The following is a 21,757-nucleotide window of genomic DNA, read 5'->3' as shown; positions in this document are numbered from 1 at the left end:
TAATTATATTAGTAACTTTGAAGTTGAACTTTGGTAAATAAATCTTTTTACTTATAAATTTAGCTTAATAAAATGACCAATTTAAAACATAATTACATGTGCTAAAGCAGTGGTTCTCAACGTGCATTAGCATCACCTGGAAACTTGCTGAAATGTGCATTCAGGCCCCAGTTCAGACCTACTGAATCGTAACCTCTGGGGGTGGGACTGGCAATCTGCTTTAACAAGCCCTACAGGACATTCTGATAAGCCAGATGTTTGAGAACCACTGAGCTAGAAAACCTCAAATTTATACAGGGTTGGGCAAAAATAGGTTTACAGTTGCAATACAAATAAATAATACAATGATTAGTAAATGATAATACAAGAATAATCTGCTTTGTGTACTTACAACTGTAAACCTACTTTTGCCAATCTCTGTAGTGTGGTTGCTTTTTTATCATAGAATTACATGCTTAATGTGTTTTATATAAATGTTGAGAACTATGTTAATATAATTTACTTTAAAAATTTTTTAATTCTCACCTGAGGATATTTTTTTATTGATTTGAGAGAGAGGGGAAGGGAAAGAGAGAAGCATGGATGTGAAAGAGAAACATTGATTAGTTGCCTCCGTACATGCCCCGAGCAGGGATCGAACCTGTAACCTAGGTATGTGCCCTGACTGGAAATTGAACCCACATCTTTTTGGTGTACAAAATGATGCTCCAACCAACTGAGCCCACCAGGCCAGGACTATATTTTTTAATGTTTGAAGATAAATAATATTACTAGATATTTATTATTTTGGTCATTTTATACTTTAAAAGTCTGAGTTGGATAAAATACAGAAATGGTTAAGTTGAATTTTTGCACAAACATCTGCAGTTTGATAACTAATGGGTGATACCAGTATGAAGTTTTTTTTAATACTTAAGTATTAAATTTAAGTAAGGATTAAAAAGAAATTTTAATCTTTTTTCCTAAAATATTTTAAAGTAAAAAAAGCAGTATATAGTTGTTTGCAAGTATTTGAGAATCACCAAAAGTGCACAGTAAGTCACTTGTAATTGTCACTCATGTATAATTATTTTTAATAGCTTTGTAATATATTCTGCTAATCATTTTTTAAATTTAATTTTTGGGGAAAAATGCAAAGTATTCAAGCCCAACTTTTCTATGCACATATTGTTTTCTAATATCTATACATAATTGGGTTCATACTACCCAACACACATCGATAATCTGCTCTTTTCACTTACCTGTATATTGGGTATATATAAATCCGTCTATCCCCCATTTTCAAGCTGCAAAGAGGCACATCATGTGACTGCGCAAATGTTCATTCAGCCTTTGTCCCCCAGTGGTTTTTGTTACATGTAAACAGTGCCCTGGTGAACATCCCACAAATAATCTTTGTATGCCCCTTTGTTTCTGTGGGCGTAGAGTTCTGGAAGAATTACTAGTAGATCAAAAACAATATGCAGTGCCACTTTAGGTGCTGCCAAATTGCTTTCCAAAAAGATTGAAGCAGTTTATGCCCTCCTAAACCATTCACAAGATGCCTGTTTGTCTCCACTTTGGCCAGCCAGGCTTTATAATAGTGGGCCTTTATATATATATATATATATTTATTTATTTGTTCTTTATTTATTTTTGCCAACCCAAGAGGTAACAATTAAGCATCTCTCCATGTATTTATTAGTCATTTGCATTTCTCCCTACAGTGAAATGTCTTGAATATCTTTTCCCATTTTTTCTAGTGATAAAATACTTGTGCACACTTTGAAGATTTCTGACAATCTGCATTGTCAAATTATCCTACAAAGTAGTCCTACTAGTTCTCACACCATGTTTTGGATCTGACGTGATGCTTTTCATGAATTCCACCATGCAAAGTTGCGGAAAACCTGGATGTGCCAATTAATAATCCATCTCTTGTGGTTTAAACTGTCTTATCAGTTTAAAATGGTATTCAAGTCGTTCAAAGTTCAGCTTCCCATGAGAGCTTAATAGTCTTTCTTGGTTTGTACAAGACCTCATACATTTTTTCCCTTCTCCCCCTATTTCTCTAAGATGGCATTTGGGTGAATGAGACAGGGAAGTTTACTCAATCTCCTTGCAGAACATCAGAGGAAAGCCTTAGAATTCACACAGATCATGTACTGTCCTGTAGCTCCTCTGATGTCCCAGATGCTGCCTCTTGTCCCGCAGGCACTGCCTGCCCTGCTGGGATCTTAGACCTAGGTTTGCAGTTGGCAAGTAGGAGAGCTAGTTGCCCACCCCACTGACCAGGCCTGAATTAGAATTAGACTCACTGTGCACATCACACATTGGGGATTTTTGACATTTAGCATCGATGTATAATTATAGTTATGAGAAAGTTGCTACACAAGGTGGGATTTGATTTTTTCATCTTAGAAGGCTTTCTAAGATTGAGACTATATTAGGGGAAAATAATGCTTATTTTTTAATTCCACAGAATGGCAACATACTTGCTTGACATTAAATTCTGTGCAAGATAGAAAGAATTTAATATATTCCTTGCCAACTAGTGGTGGAAAAACCCTCGTGGCTGAGATTTTAATGCTACAAGAACTGCTTTGCCGGCGGAGAGATGTTTTAATGATCCTGCCATATGTGGCAATTGTCCAAGAAAAGGTGTGTTTTTTTAAAACAAGTATTTGCTAATGTTATTTTGACATTAAGATATAAAAACGACATAAATGTAACTTATTATTGACTGAAAAGTATTTCTATTAATGATGGAGAATTAATATTTTTAGAATGTGTTAAAAGCAGTATGGAGTACTTAATTGAAAATCTTTTCTGACCTAAACTGGTGGATTAAACTCCATCATAAACATTCTATTGATATTTGTCTTCCTTTCAATTATTTAATCAAAATAAATTCGTTATTCTGATTTTTTAACATCAGAGGAGACAGTTAAAGTTTATTTTCTCATTCAGTAGTTTAAAAGTTGTGTTCATTTTGCAAAGATCAACATTAATTGGGACTTTTTTTAAAAATATGGAACACTTCACTAATTTGCGTAATCTTCTCTGCATTGTTCCAATTTTAGTACGTGTGCTGCTGAAACGAGCACTAATTGTGACATTTCGTAGATGTTTGTGTATCTGTGACCTTGTTCCCACTGATTGGTATTAAACACAATTTTAGATTTTTTAAATCCCCCAGAGCACTTAATAATTAAGGTTCTTATTTACCTGTTTTGTTTGTTTATTTTAACTAATATTCTAGATTTCAGGTTTGTCAAGCTTTGGTATAGAACTGGGTTTCTTTGTTGAAGAATATGCCGGAAGCAAAGGAAAATTTCCTCCAATTAAAAGAAGGGAAAAGAAATCGCTGTACATTGCCACTATTGAAAAAGGACATAGTCTGGTCAACTCCTTGATTGAAACTGGAAGGATTAGCAATCTGGGTCTGGTGGTTGTAGATGAGGTGGGTTACTACTTTTGTAACTTAACATTTTTATTATATTAACAGTTATTACATGGACCTGCTTAGTACTTCTATGAGAATAGTTTATTTTAATATATAGACAATACAGATGAAAACATTTCACGCTTGATAATCTTAAATTCAGTGTTGTTTCAAGTGTTTCTTGAAAAGTGAATATATGTGTGTATATATTCAATTTTATAAGTCATTGTAAATTCCAGACGTGTTAAGATGTTGCCCCCAAGCCTCTCAGTGAAATAATGCATATATACTCTAATTGTTATACTCAAAATGCTTAAGAGTTATAAAGCAATGATCACTTTATTTCATACAGATATATGCATGTTTTATATAGGCATTACTTGCAGACTGACTTTTCTTCCTCCTTTTAAAAATCTCAAGTTGCATATGATTGCTAAAGGAAGCCGTGGTGCTGTACTGGAAATGACCCTGGCAAAAATCCTCTACACCAGCAGTAAGTATTTCTTCAAATGTGTTCACTAACTGATTTATGATCAAGAGATCTATAAAAGACGTATTTCTATCACTAGCTAGATTACATAACTTAGAGTAAGGTACTTAAGCTCTCTACTTTAGATTTTGATTTCTAAGGTAAGCGTATACATTTTTGGTGGAAGAATGGATGAAGGAGGAGGATTGTGAAGATAAATGAAAGTGACATGTGAGGACATCCCTGTCGTCATCCTTCACTTATTAGCCATGTTGTTTAAGCCGGTCACAACCTTTCTGTTTCTTCATCTGTAAGATGGGGATAATAATGGTACTGACCTGATGGGACTGTTGTAAGGATCTTATGAATTAGCACATGAGGCAATGAGCAATGACTAGCACAGAGCATTCGAGTTGCTGCTGTGGCCACCATCAGTGTCATCATACCAGTAACGCAGTATATTCAAGTAGTTGCTTTAAGGATCTATTTTGTAACCTCAGATAGTCTTTAAATGTACATAAAATATTTATTCTAAACGTCTTCTCTACTATATAATGATATGCTATTGCAATAATTTAGTTTCTTTATGCAAAATTATTAATTATAAAGGTCAAATCTTAAGAATTATTTTAAAAATTTTGATAGCAATGGTATTATAAACAAGAAAACATATGGTGTGTCAAATGGCGACCAGTTCTAAGGGAAAGTGTAAAGCAGAGAGAGGAGAGTGATCACCTGCTTGTCCAGTCTAGTGTACACTGACTGTCCTTGTCTCAGTTTTCCTTCAGCATTTGACTGTTTATCATTCTTTTTTCCTTTGGGTGCTGCCATCATTCTCATTCTCCCCTGGTTTTCCTGCTGTGTCTGTGTACATGGGATCATGTGCTGGCGTGGAAAGGTAGCATAGCATGGTGCTGAGGGCAGATTCTGGAACGAGGTTCAGATTCTGGCTCACTGTTAACTACATACGTGACCTTGGGCCAGTTATAGTCACTGTGCCTCTGTTTCCTTATGCCTCAAAAACAGATGATAGTAATAGACCCTTCTCCCTGAATTACTGTAAAGGTGGCACGAGTTAATCTTCGTAAAGCATCTAGGTAGCGCCTGCACGTAATGGACGTGTGTTTGCTATTGATACATGTTTGTCTTCCCATCACCAGTGCCTGGCACATCATAGATATTTAAATGAATTGAGCCTCTTAGTTGTTCCCTGTTCCCCTCTGTGACGCCTTGTCCTAAGCATGTTCATGATATGCGTTGGTGTTTCCATAGGTTCCTCTCAGGCTCTTCTGCTCCCTACTTCACACAGCTTCTGCTAATTCTCATCCACACTCATGGCTGCAGGTGCTTCCTTTGTGCTGATGGCTCCCGATCTGTATTTCCAGCTTATGGCTCTCTTCTGAGCAATACCACCTGTCAGCTGGACACTTCTACTTGAATATCCTGTGAGCAGCTCAGCTCCACCATGTCCAAGTCTAACTCGTTTCCCTCAAACCCATTCTTCAGTCTGAATTCCCTGCCACTGCGTGTCAGCCAGCCGGCCAGCCAGCCAGAATCTTACAGTCTTCACTCTTGCACATTGGCAGCAACCACATCCTCTCTGGTCTACCTCATAAATGTTTTTAAGTTCTCTCTCCTGTCCTTTACTACTAATCTTTAGCTCAACACCTTGTCCTTTCTTACCTAGATTACCACGGAAAGCTCATCTACCTTGATCTGAACAGTCTTGATCACTGCCTCTCCCTCACCAAATCCATCTTCTCTAGTGCAGTTAGAGTGGTATTCCCCAAATACAAATCCCATAGTTTATTTTACTATTTACAATCCTTTCATAGCTTCCCTTTGTTTCTGCATAAATCCCAAATTTCTTAGCGCAGCCTTTCCTGATTTGGGCACATGCTCACCTCTTCAGCTTCATCATCCGCCCTTCTGGAGTAGGAAGGGGCAACACATATGCCTGTTTCAGATAATATCTTGCAAGATAAAGTTCAGAACAAAACACAGCAGCAATTTGCTAAGAAGGCTTCTTTGTTTTTTGATTTAATAGCTGGTCTGTGGAAAGCAGTTTTGTACTGCCCAGGAAGTCATGCAGCTTCATAAGTTTCAGTCCACCTGTGTTTTAAAGTAAAGAAAAGTTAACCTGATAGCAACATTGCATAAAGGACTTTTCATGTGGCAAGAGTTCAGGACCCTGCATCCTACACTGTACATCCGCATATGGCCGAACCTGTACCGTGTCATGATTCTTCATAATGGTGGCCCAGATAGTCAGCAACAAGCATATTTATGCTCATTATTATTGTTTAGAAGCCTTAATAAAGATCCTCCTTCTTGCCCAAGTTTGAAATTTTATAAAACTCAAAATGATAACTTTTAGTATATGAGAAAAGTTTCATTCTTTGATTGCCAGATTAATACTCTGATAACATATTTGTATTTTTCTTACCACCCTCCTGTCCCTTTTCCAAATCACTCAGGAAAAATATAGAACCCAGAAAGGATGCTAAAATTACCATTGTAATATACTAAATAACACATTATTTTCAATACTTTGGAATTTTCTTTTAGAAACAACTCAAATTATTGGCATGAGTGCAACGTTGAACAATGTTGAAGACCTGCAAGAATTCCTTCAAGCAGAATATTATACCAGTCAGTTCAGACCAGTATGTACCTGAGGTTTGCACTGTAGTGATTTGTTATGTATCATCTTAGAAACAAAAGTAGCAAGTGTACCATATTAAAAAATTCTAAGGAGTAGTTAAGGGCCATAATTCCACTCACCATGGCTGTATGCTAATAAGAACATATAGACAATGTAAACTCTGTGGGGTCAAGAATCTTGGCTTGGGTTGCACTGTATCTGTAGCACCTGGAATAGTGGCTGGCTAAATATTCAAAGAATGACTATTTATTGAATGAAACTTTCCAGACCCATTCTGTTTGTCCACTTCTTATTCTCTAAGGTAAAAGTTTTCATTCAGTCAAAATTTAGTGATTTATATTTTGAATTATTAGCACATTAAAAAAGCTATCTTAAAAGTTAAAATATTTATGCTTGGTAGTTATAATGCTTTTAAAATAAATTTAGACTTCACATAGATTCAAATTTAAACTCCCCAATAATAGTATTCCCCAAATGCTTGGAAAAAGTAAATAAATATATCTGTTTGCAGTACTAGTGTGCATGTTCTGTCTCTGAGTGGGTTTTTAGGAAATGATTTTTAAGAATCACCAAATTTTATTTTGAAAGTTGATGTTTTTACATTTGCGTCACATATGAAACTTTTAAGGATATTGTATGACCTTAATTGTCAAGTTAGACACTATTCTTTTGAAAATGCAGTGAGCTATATTTGCAAACTTTGTGTGCAAATACTTAAAAATAATGTGGTAGCCCTGGCCGGTGTTGCTCAGTGGTAGAATGTCGGCCCTCAGACCAAAGGGTCTCAGATTCAGTCCCCTGGTCAAGGGCATTTACCTGGGTTGCAAGTTCATCCCCCACCCCCAATGATGTTTCTCTCCCCCCCCCCCAAAAAAAATTAATAAAGAATATGTCCTCGGGTAAAGATCAACACAAATAATAATACTAATAATATGGTAGGTAGAATAAAAACTGATGACTAATGAAACAAAGTTTTAGAACTTGAGAAGTAACACAAATAACTCCTTAATAAAAGATAAAGAGTGAACATTTAAATCATTTGTACTTCATGTGAAAAATAAGAAGGTGTTTGGTTTCTGTTTAGATATGTAGCTATTCAATTCAAAAGTATAACTTAAGGCCCCAGCTGGTTTGGCTCAGTGGTTAGAGTGTCGGCCTGCAGACTGAAGGGTCCCGGGTTCGACTCTGGCCAAGGGCACTCACCTCAGTTGCAGGCTTGATCCTCAGACTTGGTTGGGGCTCATTGGGAGGCAGCCAATCGATGTGTGTGTCTCTCTCTCTCCCTTCCACTCTCTCTGAACAGCAATGGAAAGAATATCCTCAGGTGAGGATTAAAAATTAAATTAAAAAAGTATAATTTAAGGATATTAGTCCCTATTTTTATTTAAAGGGGAAAAGAGACAAAAGAAATGGTAAAGAAAATACTTTTAAGTTAAAACATGTTTTATATACCTTAGAAAAGCTAAAATTTTTGTATAGGTTTCCTTTTTTACAACATATTTTAGAAAATTTATAACTGTGGAAAATGAACTTATATGTGTTATTAATTGCAATGTCCCTTTAATTCAAGGTTGAATTAAAAGAATATGTGAAAATAAATGATGCAATATATGAGGTTGATAGCAAAGCTGAGAATGGCATGACTTTTTCACGTCTCCTTAATTTTAAGGTAACGTTAATAACCCTTGAACCCGAGGTTCCCAGATTTTGTGCCCAGGTGCTCTGGGGCACCACAGAAGATTCACTTGGGTACCATGGAATATAAAATTTTAGATTTTTGAGAGAAATCTCTGATGTTTGAAATCTGTTGGACCCCATACAAACTCCTGGCTCAAGGTAGTTAGTTTCTATTTTCAACATTAGGTCACACTACATTCCTTTCTATGATATCATATCTTTGTGAAGTTGGGGTTTTTTTGCAGTTACTGTAAGCAAAAACCATGTGAAAATCAACATGGGATAAGAAATAAATGTAGCTACATTTCATCTAATTCCAAGGCTCGAAAGGCTGCAGTGCCCCGTTGTGCACACATCTCGTTGGTGAGCTGTGGTGGTTATTTAAGAATGACATAAACTTATTTTTTATTCAACTGATGTATATTATTTATGCAGACAGCTACTAAGTTGTGAGGAAATATATACTTATTAACTTGTTTAGACCTAACTCCTCAATAAATGAAACTGGTAGATAATTCTTTTAGCCTTGGCGCTCCATGAACCAAGAAAATTTGGAGATCTCTTCCTTAAGTGTTTATTCATTTATCAACAGCAAAAAGAAACATTTGTGGGCTATTTAATTCAGATATTGGTGTATGAAAATATTAATGTCTAGTATGTTAATGTTTTATGACATATAAAGGATATTAAAAAGGGGAGAAGGATTTTACAAGTTTTAGAATTCTGCAAATTCTAACTCATAATTAGTTTTCAGAAAGTCAAAGGAAGTGAGATTTTAAATAACTTTACATTTTTCATGTCCTTTGAGTCCCTTACATCTGCTTGATAAATATATTTTTTATTTCTGAAAATGCCCTGTAGTATGTTTTTTAAAACTAGTAGTAATAGTTAAAGATATATCTTATTTGTGCAGTCCTTTGACTATTAATAGGATCAACCTGTGTTTCTCTCTGTGGACTTCTTTGTACTGCTTTGATGAAGATGAGCATGCAGCGGAGTTATTAATAGCATAACTATTTTCACTTCTTTAATTTAAAACTAAGTATACCGCCCAGCCAGGTATGGCTCAGCGGTTGAGCATCAACCTAGGATGAAGGAGATCGTGGTTCGATTCCCGGTCAGGGCACATGCCCTGGTTGTGTGCTCGATCCCCAGTCGGAGGTGTGTAGAAGGCAGCCAACCAATGATGATTCTCTCATCATTGATGTTTCTATATCTCTCTCTCCCTTCCTCTCTCTGAAATCCATAAAGATATATTAAAATAAAAGCATAAAATAAATAAAACTAAATATACCTAACAAAATCCTAATCACCTAAGAGAAAAGTGAGACTTAACATTTTGATGTGTAATATAGGTTTCCTTTTTTTCTTTTAAATGATCAGACTTACTAAATCAGAAATTCAAATTTATGTATGATTTACTTACGTTTCAAAGCTTTTATGGTTGCTAACTACCTTGTTGCTATATCTTGTTATACAGTATTCTGATACTCTGAAGAAGATGGATCCTGATCACTTGGTAGCATTGGTGACAGAAGTTATTCCCAATAATTCCTGCTTAGTGTTTTGTCCAACTAAGAAGAACTGTGAAAACGTAGCAGAAATGATATGCACATTTTTAAGCAGGTAGGTTAATCTTTTAAAAATATTTTATTGTTTTATTTTTGTCACAATTTACATGCTCTGTATTCTGTTTATTCACAAGCACTAATTACTTCTTGTAGAACATTATGTTAAGTTGTTATACTAGATTCCAAAGGCCTTGACCTTGAAGAAAGTTTAACTATGAAATTCACATATGTGAAAGAGCCAGAGAAAAATTCTAAGACTACATGTAAGAGAATGCTAATGATTCTCAACCTTGGCTGCACAGTGAATTGGGGGCTTTTAAAAATGCCAGTGCCCAAGGTACATCCTAGACAAATCGGAGTCTCTGGGGGTGGGACCCTGGCATCATTCTGTGAAGCTCCCCAGGCAAATCCAACTTGCAGCAAAGGTGAACCACTAGCTTAGATGGCCAAAGGACTAATCACTGTAATTACTATGGGGATAAATCATATCTTCAGCTTAATTTTCTCTTTAGATACTGTTGCTTTTGTTTTTTTAGTAAGCTTCACACTTAAGTCGTGTGAACATTTAAATTGAATTTCCTAAGTAATTAAGAAATTTATTGGTTTGTAATTTTATAATATTTTAATATTGGCTCTGTTATACTCACAGAGATAAGTGTAATGTGATTTTAAATATGAACAGCAGTTTTTTGCACCTTTTTGTCCCATGTGTGGTTTTACTGTTTTTTCAGACTTCTCTTTGGCCCCTTAGCCAGTACTGTATCACTATTCGCAGACCATTACCCTGGATTCTAATTTAGTTATCCTTCCACTCCCTTCCCAGTCCTACTGTTGTGGATTGGTCTAAAATAGAGTTAAATTTATTTTTTTTTTTATATATTTTTGTTTTTAAATATATCTTTATTGATTTCAGAGAGAGGAAAGGAGAGGGAGAGAGAGATAGAAACATCAATGATGAGAGAGTCATTGATCAAGCCCACAACCCGGGCATGTGCCCGAACCGGGAATCGAACCCTGATCGCCTGGATCCCAGGTCGACGTTCAACCGCTGAGCCATGCCCGGCCGGGCGAGTTAAATTTATTGAATAGCACAAAGATACAGAGTTTCCCCTTTTGTAACTGATAGTGTGCCTTTACAATGATGATGTTAATTATGAAAGCCTAAGGGAAATTAAATTGCTCACTTTCTTAGAATAATTTAAGGTAACATAGCACTGGCTAAGTAACAGAAATTTAGAGACTAACAGTTTACTGGGGACAAAGTTATAAGTTATACCCTTGACTTATTTTACTTTCAGATGATAATGTTTATTTGGATCATAAATGTTTATGTTTAATATTGAAGCATTTAAAAATATGCTTCTCCAGAACCCTTAGTTAATGGATTGTAATGGACACTTGATAAGTTCCTAAAGAGATAGGAGTGAACACTTTCTTTCCAAAGGAAAATTTCCTCTGAGCTGTATTTTCCATATTACTTGCTGCTTGTGTAAACTGAATGTTCTGAGTATATGTTAGCCCCTTTTTGGTGGCTGTTGATTAAAATGTTGTCATGTTGAGAGAGTGCTTTTTTACATTCTGTAATTTAGATGTAGATGAAGTGAAATCTAGGGCTAAATGGGTTCTTATTTCAATAGTGGCTTTAAAACATGGTTTCTTGAGAGTCCTGGGATATCAGCTTGTATCTTAATTATTTGCCTCCTTATCATAAATTTTGTGGGAAGCAGATATAGTAACCCCCTCCCCCCTCCTCCACTCCACACCCCTGGGCAGTAGAATGCAGCTGTACATGTATTTAAATGCAAAGACTGAAGCAGATAATTCCTAGTGATTGTTTCAGTTTCAAGGAATATTATCATCTTTTTTGTAGCTGTTACTCCCTTTGACTTTTAGTCAAGAATGTCTTTTATTTTTTAAATATTTTTTAAATTTTTCAATTACAGCTGACATACAATATTATACTAATTTCAGATGTACTACCCAGTGATTAGACATTTATATAACTTGCTAAGTGATCACTCCGATAAATCCGGTGCCCCATCTGACACTATACAGTGTTATTAGAGTATTACTGACTATATTCCCTATGCTGTACTTTACATCCCATGACTATTCTGTAACTACCAATTTGTACTTCTTAATCCCTTCACCTTTTTCACCCATCTCCCCAAGCCCCTTCCCATCTGGCAACCTTCAAAATGTTCTCTGTATCTATGAGTCTGTTTCCAGGCTGCTTGTTCATTTATTTTGTTTTTTAGATTCACACATAAGTGAAATCTAAAGAATGTCTTTTATTTTTTTAAATATATTTTTATTGGTTTCAGAAAGAGAGGAAAGGAGAAGGAGAGGTAGAAACATCAATGAGGAGAGAGAGTCATTGATCGGCTGCCTCCTGCACGCCCTGTGCTGGGGATCGAGCCCACAACCTAAGTATGTGCCTTGACCAGGAATCGAATCTCAGTCTCCTGGATCATAGGTCAGTGCTCAACTGCTGAGCCACACCGGCTGGACAAGAATGTCTTTTAAACACTATTTCCTGAAACTGCCAAAGCTCTGGTCATATCACTTTCCCTAAAAAAATTTCCCTAAAAATGATACCTCAGTGCTTCTTAGCTTGGAATTCAGGCTAAGATCTAGTTCAGCTTACTTTTCCATCCTGTTTCTTTTACTCTTTATTCACGCTGCTAGTCATCCAACTGGACTGCTTCTCTTCTTTGTTTATGCTTTGAACTTCCCGTTTTCAGGCCTTCCATCACGCTTTACCCTTTGCCAAGAATGCACTTTCCTGCCCCTTCACTGCCGCCTCTCCAACACCTGTTCAAGACCCAGCTCAGATCTCAAGTTCTCCCACAGCCATTCTTCATACAGCCATATCTTATCTGGTCAGTTATAAGTAATGTCTCCCTTCTCTAAAGTTATATGCTGATTGTCCACACTCTCACTGCTTACGAGACTGAATTCCTTGAGAAGTGTTCATCCTATACATCCCTGTCAGGACCTTGCACACTGGCTGGAAAATAGCAACAAAAAGTCTGCTGCTCCCCTACTAAGCTGTCCCTCCTAATTCTTGCACTGAGGACTTTTGACCAGTTTCTTCCCAATTCTTTATTGTTCTTCTTTTGTCTCTTTGCCTCCCATTTCTCGACTTCTTATGAAATTACTGGAGTTCTTCAATGAACACCAGCCAGAGCTTTCTATTCTTTCCATGAAGCATGCCAAACAACACAGGGCTGCGTGTATTATATTTATATTTTGGATGATATGTGTTTGCTACTGGTATTTAAAAGTTGTTACTTTATAGTCAAATGGCAGTTATTTCTATGTAATCTTTCTTTCCTTTCTCTCTTCTTAATGGAATTTAAAATAATAGGTGCTTCTAGATACAGAGACATTGTAGGATATTATTGAGGTTTCTAAAATGCTAGTGTCCAGACCGTCAGTATTTTACATATACTACATATGATTTAATAATATGTTTCCATATTAAGAGAAGTAAATGTATGACTTAAAATAAATCATCTTTAATAAAGATATGTGATCTAGTGAAAACAATAATCATAGCATCTAGAGCAGGAGTCTAAACCTGGTATTCCATGGGTTCATAGGAAGTACAGGAATGAACTTCAGGAAGTCCATGAACCCTCTGAAATTAAATGCAAAGTGTGTTTATGTGAATATTCATGTGTATTTTTCTTAGCTTTAATCAAATTTTCACAGTGCTCTGTGATCCACAAAAAAGGTTGAAAGTGCCTAATAGTGAAATCAGAATCAAAATTCTAAGAGCATTTTATGTACTTATATCACTAAAATCAGTATTTTTTAAAAGGATATTTTCCTGCATCTACTAAAATTAAAATTATAGGCACTGTCACTATAAGATCAGGGTTCATATTTCTAACAGATCTTTTTTCCTAGGGAATATCTGAAACACAGGGAAAAAGAAAAACAGGAGGTGATTAAGAACTTGAAGAATATCAGCAACGGCAACTTGTGTCCGGTTTTAAAGCGCACTCTCCCGTTAGGAGTTGCTTATCACCATAGTGGTTTAACGAGTGATGAGAGGAAGCTCTTGGAGGAGGCCTATTCCGCTGGAGTTCTCTGCCTTTTAACGTGCACATCTACACTAGCGGCAGGTGTTAACCTGCCAGCTCGAAGGTGAGATATTAGTCACTGTTGCCCAGGCTCAAAACTTTTCCATTCCTCACTTGCCAGTTTTTAAATTTTTGTTATTTTTATTGGCAGTGGGTGAGAATTTATTGTGTGTTGGGTTGGGTTTTTTTTAGTATTTGCTGAGTTGATTGGTTTATTTCCTTTAATATTTTAATGAAAAAATAATATTAGTAGTTTTCTTGGTATTAAAATTTCTTCTTCCTTTTGTGCTCTCCCAATCTGGTTTTGATGTCAAGGTTTATTATCCTGCTTGGGTAGAAACAGCTGGAAAGCTTTCCACCATTTTTTATCATATGAAAGCTTTTATTTAACATAGGGATTTCCTTGAAACTTTAGAGAACTCATCCATAGAGACTTTTGAGTCCAGTATCTGTTTTTAGAGTAAATCCTTGATTACCTTTTCAGTTACTAAAGCTGTAGCCTGCATAGTTGATTTCTGTTCTTTAGAATTTGTGACTTTAAAATTTTGTGACTTTTTTCAGATAGTCAATTTTTAAAAACCATCCATGAGTGTTAAAAAAAAAATGTTTTCTGTTGAGTGTGCAGTTTTCTGTATCTCAGTGAGATCACAGTTATTTGTTTTTTTTAAAATATGCGTTTATTGATTTCAGAGAAAGGATGGAAGAGGGAGAGAGAGAGATAGAAACATCAGATGAGAAAGTCACTGATCGGCTGCCTTCTGCACGCCCCTCACTGGGAATCAAGCCCACAACCCGGGCAGGTGACTTGACCGGGAATCAAACTGACATCTCCTGGATCCTAGGTTGATGCTCAGCCGCTGAGCCGTGCCCAGCTGGGCGACATCACAGTTATTAATCATGTTACCGGCTCCTCTGTTTTCTTACTATTTGTGATCCTTTAATCCATCAATTTCAGAGAGATGTGTTAGTCTTCCCCTTTAATTGTGAAGTTGTCAATTTCTCCTTTTTGCATTTCTAGAAGTGTTTGTCTTTCAAAACTATTTAGGTATAAAAGGGTTTACTCCAAATATCTTATTGTTGAATTATACCTTGTATCAATATAATAGGTCCTTATTTTTCTAACTTAGTGATTTTGCTTTGAATACGAGGCCTACATATTTTTGCCAAGTGTATCTTTTCCCATTCTTTTATTTTAAACCTGTTATTGATTTAGTTTTCAAAAAAAATAGGAAGTTATATATCCTGTTTCTTTTATCCCAGCTGTTAAAAAAATTTTTTTTTAATCCTCACCCAAGGATATTTTTTCCATTGCTTTACAGAGGAAGTGGGGAGGGGAGAGAGAGAGAGAAAAACATCAGTGTGAGAGAGACCCATGGATTGGTTGCCTCCCACACTTGCCAACTGGGGGCTGGGGATTGAGCCTGCATCCGAGGTACTCACCCTTGACCGGAATCAAACCTTGGACCCTTCAGACTGAGGCCTGATGCTCTAACCGCTGAGCCAAACCAGCTAGAGCCAACTGTTAAAATTTTAACAGTGTAATCAAATATGTTTTTCTATCATTGTAGAATTAATAATTATATTCTCTTGAACATGAGTCTTACCATTTATATATCTTCTTACACTGCCTCGTCCATATATGTTGCAATTAACTAAAATTTTAGTTCCAGATTTTTAATTTTTTTTCATTTTATAATCGGTAACGATTTAAACTTACCTGTATATTATCCTTGATTTTTTGTTTTTTGGGTTTTTCTGAATTACCACTGCCTCTCGTATCCCACACCTCCCTTCTGTGATTCACTTTTTCTTTTGCCATCCTTGAGTAATTATTGTTTAAGTGTTATATTGGGATAAATTTTTTTGAGTCTTTGCATAGCTTACAATGTCTTTATTTTAGTCTCACACTTTAACACCTTGCTATAATTTAGGTTCAGTTTTTTTCCTTGGGGACTTTAGGATATTGTTTCTTATCTTTTAGGAGCCAGTGTTGTTCATTGTTCATTTTTGTTTTTGTGTAGGTTTGCTGTTTTTCCCTTTCCCTTTAGACTTGTCTCTTTAACGTTAAAATTTTGTTATAGTGTATAATAGTAATTGCAGCCATTACACTCCCTCCCTCATGTCATAGCTTTACATGCATTGACTTAATAGAGCCTCACAACAACTCTTTGAGGAAGGTCATGTTTTATTATCCATTTTATAGAAGGGAAAACTGAGATGCTGAACAATTAAAAAATTTGCCCAACTTCATGCCTAACAAATGAGTTTCAAAGCCAAGATTTGAACCTGGGAAACATTCTACAATCCCAACTATTCCATTGTAGCTACTTTTCATTCATAGGGCTTAGCACTGGGTATATGCTTTCAATTTAAAGTTTTATGCCTTTCATATCTTAATTTTTTTGTTATTTTATTATTTTTTTCCTTTTATTATCTCAGTTCTCTGCTTTTGTAACTTCATTTAGGCAGGGTTGGAACTTTCTAGATTGAGTTTTCTTATCTCTTTTCTTACACATTTTTTCAATCTATCTGAGTTATGTGATTTCTTTAACTTTACCTTCTATATAACAAAATCAGTTTTTAACTGTACGTCATTAACTATGTGTATTCATTCAGTTCTCCTATTGAATTTTTAAAATGAGCCCGGCCAGGCATGGCTCAGCGGTTGAGGATCCAGGCGATCGGGTTTCTATTCCCAGTCAGGGCACATGCCCAGGTTGTGGGCTCAATCCCCAATGACTCTCTCATCATTGATGTTTCTGTCTGTCTGTCTCTCTCTCCTTTCCTCTCTCTGAAATCAATAAAGATATATTTTTTAAAAATTAAAAAAAATAAAATAAAATGAATTTAACATTTTTCCTTAATTTCCAATAACTCTCTTCTTTTATTGCTCTTTCTTAATGAAGTCTGCTGTCATACTTTGAATACAATACCCTCAAGGATTTTCTATGGATACTTATTAGAATTTAAGTTCTTTTCTGTGTCCTGTGTTATCTGTTTCTGTTAGACATTTTTTCTTTATGTTCTTGTTGTTTTTCTGTTACGTCATTAGTTTTCTTCAGATGCTTGGTAATCTAGGCCGTTCATTGAGATTTATAAAGGAGTTGGTTGCTCAGTATAGGTAAATACCATAGATTTTTCTTTCACCCTTGAACAGGAAAGCTGGCTACAGTAGACATCTACATGCATGAGTAGAATCAAGTCACCCTGCTTTAGGTCAGAAACAGCTGAAATCTGCAATTTTACTTGGTTGACAATAATATAAATTCATAAATAAATATGCATATGTTGGTGGTACATGGTGAGAGTTTTCATTTATGGAGTATAAAATAAAAAATCTTTGCATCTGTTGCTATAGTGGATTGGTCATAAGCTTTGCAGCTAAGCAGACTTGAATTCAGTTATGTTTCGGGTAATTACTAATTCTCTGGATTGAGGTAAGCCAATTAGCCCCTTGTAAAAAAATGAAATAGAATATTATTACAAAGAGTTTTGTAAGAATTACAGATAATGTATATAAAGAACTTAGGACATTATAGATTTTTGGTAAATAGTAGTTATCTATTATTTTAAGTTAATATGTCATTAAATTTAATATCACATAGATATAATGAAATTAAAATTTAAAAAATAGGTGCTATTGCTATAGATGGAGTATAACTTTTAATTAATTTTATCAATTCCATAGAGTTATTTTGAGAGCCCCCTATGTTGCTAAGGAATTTTTAAAAAGAAATCAGTATAAACAGATGATTGGCAGAGCTGGCCGTGCTGGAATAGATTCTGCCGGGGAGAGTATCCTTATATTGCAAGAAAAAGACAAGCAACAGGTAACACTCCATTTGGCTGTTGGTTGGTTGTTTTGTCTTTTTTTGGGTTTTGTTCCTACCCTTTTATGAGATCATCTTTTAAAAATTAAATATTGCCTGACAGGTATGGCTCCATTGGTTGAGTGTTGGCCCGTGCACCAGGAGATTTCCAGTTCAGTTCCTGGTCAGGGCACATGCCCAGGTTGCAGGCTCGATCCCCAGTAGGGGATGTGCAGGAGGCAGCCGATCGATGTTTCTCTCTAATTGATGTTTCTGTCTCTCTCTCCTTTCCTCTCTCTGAAATCAATAAAAACATTTAAAAAATTAATATTTCTTTAAATAATGTTTCCTCTGTGATTAAGAATTAGAAAGAGTAGTTTGAATACTTTTTGTATTTTAGGCAAACAGTGAAAAGTATTTTTCCTATTTATCTTCTGTTTTCATGAGCATCAAATTCTTTTATTTTTTGTCTTTGTGGTTTTTTATCTTCCCCTGCCTCCACAATATATACGCAAAATATAACATTTTATATAGAACACCATTTATTCTTTATAATAACACAAAACATAATACAGGTACTGCTTTAACTTTTGTAGGTATTGGAGTTAATAAGCAGACCACTGGAAAACTGTTACAGCCATCTTGTTCAAGAATTCACCAAGGGAATCCAAACTCTGTTTCTCTCATTAATTGGTTTGAAGGTATCTTTTAATATTTTTAAATCTTATTACTGTTACCTGAGATAATAGAGGTTAAGGAGTTATGATAACTATAAAGTATGGAAAGTATTAACTTTAATTTGATGTGTAAAAGAACAGTCTGTGACATAAATCTGAATCTGGATTTATATGTGCATTTTTAATCTTCGAGTTGTAAAGAATATGAGATATCAACAAATCATAACTGGGCATCCTGCATCTCAGCCCTTATTAAGAGCGAGGTTCAATGATAATCCTATGACCATTCTAGTATATTTTAAACATTTGTGAGATAAGTATAGCTTTTATCAGGCAGAAAATTTAAAAGGGCACAACAGGAAAATACTCTTTTCCTAAGACTAGAAATTAGCTCTCCTTTTTAGGCTTACTCTTGAGTTAAATTTCTTTTTAGGATTATTATTTATTTATTTATTTATTTTAATTTTATTTTTGTTTAAAATATTACAGATGTCCCTTTTACTCCCCAATGACCCGTTCCACCCCATCCCATCCCTCACCCCAGTCCCTCTCCCCACCATTGTCCATGTTCTTGTGTTGTGCATATATGCATATAAATTCTTTGGTTACTCTCTCCCCCTCCACCTACCCACCCTCCTCCATCCCTCTGACATTCGTCAGTCTGATCCATGCTTTCATGTCATTAAATCTATTCTGTTCATCAGTTTATTAAATTCTTTAGATTCCACATATAAGCGAGATCATGTGATGTTTGTCTTTCTCTGCCTGGCTTATTTCACTTAGCATAATTTTCTCCAAGTCCATCCATACGTAGGATTATTCTTAAGTAAATTTCAACTTTGTGCCCAAGGTGACTCTGCCACAAAGTGGCAAAGCCAGAGTTTGAATTCAGCTTTGTCTGAACACAAAACCAGTGCTCTTAACCTTTCATGCAGTTTATGTTCACCCACAACTTTGTCTAGTTAACTCCCACCCAGCCTTCAGATTTTCACTTAACCATTGTTTTCTCAGGGAAGCCTCCCTGTGCCTCTGAATCTAGTCAGTCTATTGTATACTTTAAAGAATCACGACCATACCCCACTGGAATGTAAGTCCTGTGAAAGCAGGGTCCACATTTATTTTCATTTATCATTGAATCTCACACAGTGCCTGGCGTGTGGATGTAATTCAGTAAATGCTTGAATTAATGGATTGACTTGGGAGTTGGGCGTGATTGCACTTGCAGGTTGGGGCAGCAGTGGAGAATCCAGCTTTGAGAGGCTGTGGAGGCCAGAGGCAGAGGCTAGCCTAGTGGGTTTAAATCACTATGTCTAAAAGTTTTTCACATAGGGGTAGAAAGGTAACATCATGGTAGCTAGAAGGACCAGGTAAACTTTGTTGGTTTTTTATCCCCTAGTGTTAACTGTAATTAACCAAGTAGAAAACAATATAGAAACAAAGTACATTGATAAATTGAGTATCAGTTCTAGAATATCTTAAAGTGCAATTTTAGCCTAATTGAATACTATATTAAGAATGATTTTTATTAAAAGGAGAAGCAATAAGAAATGTCTGTGCTCCAAATTTTTTGTTATCCTTTATATTGGTTTATTATGAAATGACTACTTAAGTTGTCCAGTTGAAATATTATCAGAATTGTGAGAGAGAAATCTGCTTATTGATTGACTATGTTTTAGTATAATATGCTGACTTCATTGAAATTGCCTAATATGAAATTATTCTAATTCAGAGTCAACTCTACATCTCATTACCAAATGGAGGGTTAAGTATTACTAATGATTGCCATTGAAAGTTTTAAATAGTGAATAAGAGGAGGAGAGAGGAAAAGGCAGGAAAAGAAGATAGAAATGAGACAAAAAGAGGTAGAAAACTGCTATTTATTTTTAGGTAATATATCAGGGAAAGTATTGCCTGATTCTGTTTCGGTGGAGATTTTCAGTTGTGTTTTCCATGTGTTTCTTTATTTCTTTTTAATAAAATTTTTAGAGTGTTTTCATAGGTGGCTGTAAAGGGGCGATGGGAGGATTTCTGAAGGAGGTGGAGGGCAAATTAGTGATAATTGAGGAATAAACAGAGCACAGCTTTGGAGATACTGTGAAAAAATTATTCAAAAACCTAAGGAATTTGTGTGTGTGTGTGTATAGATGTTTTCATAACTAGTTTGAATATGGTAACTTTCTTCTCCCTTAAAATGTTTTGTCTTGTTAATTTTAAAATGCCATTATAAAATTACCTCTGTATATATGCAGTATGTAGATTTTATACTAATTTTTCATTTAAATACCTTTGAAGTATGGAAATGAATTATCATCGTAATGTATATTCAAAATGATGTCTTGAATTAAGGAAAATGCTCCAATGATGTCTTGAATTGTTTCAGATTGCAACAAATCTTGGTGACATATATCATTTTATGAGTGGTACATTTTTTGGTGTTCAGCAAAAGATTTTGTTGAAAGAAAAAACTCTCTGGGAAATAACTGTCGAATCACTTAGATACCTGACAGAAAAGGGACTCCTACAGAAAGACAACATTTTGACAGAAAAAGAACTCACACAAAAAGACGCTATTTATAAATCCGAAGAATGGTTCCAGTATAGTTTTCATATCACAAAGTTGGGACGAGCTTCTTTTAAAGGTAATAGATTACCTAAATTTTGTTTTACCTAAAATAAATTTTTAAAAAATCTTATTTTACCTAAATCTGAGGAAATGCATTGGAAAAAATAGAAATTAAAGTATTCTGTTACTTTAAATTGGATTTATAATTTCATATTAATAACATATTTTTTTCTTCTATTTTTGCTTGTTTGTTTTTGTTTGTTTTTCATCTTCACCTGAGAATTTTTTTTATTGCTTTTCAGAGAGAGTGGGGGGGGATATCTATGTGAGAGAGAGACAATGATTGGTTGCCTCCTGCACGGGCCCCTGCAGGGGCTGGAGATCAAGCCTGCAACCAAGGTACATGCTCTTGGCCAAAATCAAACGTGGGACCCTTCAGTCCACAGGCCAATGCTCTAACCACTGAGCAAAACCGGCTAGGGCAATAACATTAATTTTATGAACTTCAAAAAGTGGAAAAATGTTTTGAATTATAAGTAATTTAGAATATTGCAGAAGTATATAGAGAAAAGATGTTCATCACTTCACACTCCCCTGCCCCAGCAATCACACAAATCTTATATCCTACCAAGAATAACAATTTGGTGTATATCTTTCCAGACAGTTTCTGTATATTTCATTTCAATGCATAATACATAGATATATACAGGTTTAAGATTTTTTTTTAAGCATTTGTTTTTAAATAAGCAATCACCTGTATTGTTCTAGAACAGTATTATTCTGGAACAATATAGATGATTGCTTTTTTTGC

General features: G+C 35.3%; 1 protein-coding gene across 2 annotated transcripts in view; it reads left to right on the top strand.

Annotated features, from left to right (window-relative positions):
* HELQ (helicase, POLQ like) overlaps positions 1–21,757 on the top strand; it is a 40,384-nt gene that overhangs the window by 4,025 nt on the left and 14,602 nt on the right. The window contains exons 3-12 of one of the 2 annotated variants that reach the window (XM_081127787.1): positions 2,462–2,640; positions 3,242–3,442; positions 3,845–3,917; positions 6,462–6,559; positions 8,129–8,227; positions 9,716–9,861; positions 13,722–13,961; positions 17,586–17,727; positions 18,303–18,407; positions 20,764–21,022. In XM_081127787.1, coding sequence (XP_080983913.1) covers positions 2,462–2,640; positions 3,242–3,442; positions 3,845–3,917; positions 6,462–6,559; positions 8,129–8,227; positions 9,716–9,861; positions 13,722–13,961; positions 17,586–17,727; positions 18,303–18,407; positions 20,764–21,022 — 1,542 coding nt within the window. Of the gene's footprint in view, positions 1–2,461; positions 2,641–3,241; positions 3,443–3,844; positions 3,918–6,461; positions 6,560–8,128; positions 8,228–9,715; positions 9,862–12,130; positions 12,209–13,721; positions 13,962–17,585; positions 17,728–18,302; positions 18,408–20,763; positions 21,023–21,757 lie in introns of those variants that run through there. The other variant, XM_081127788.1, reaches the window with a different exon arrangement.

This window comes from Miniopterus schreibersii (genome assembly GCF_964146895.1).
Source record: "Miniopterus schreibersii genome assembly, chromosome: 1".
NCBI lineage: Eukaryota > Metazoa > Chordata > Mammalia > Chiroptera > Miniopteridae > Miniopterus > Miniopterus schreibersii.
Note: the sequence above shows the minus strand (reverse complement) of the source record. Positions and strands in the feature narration are given on the sequence as shown.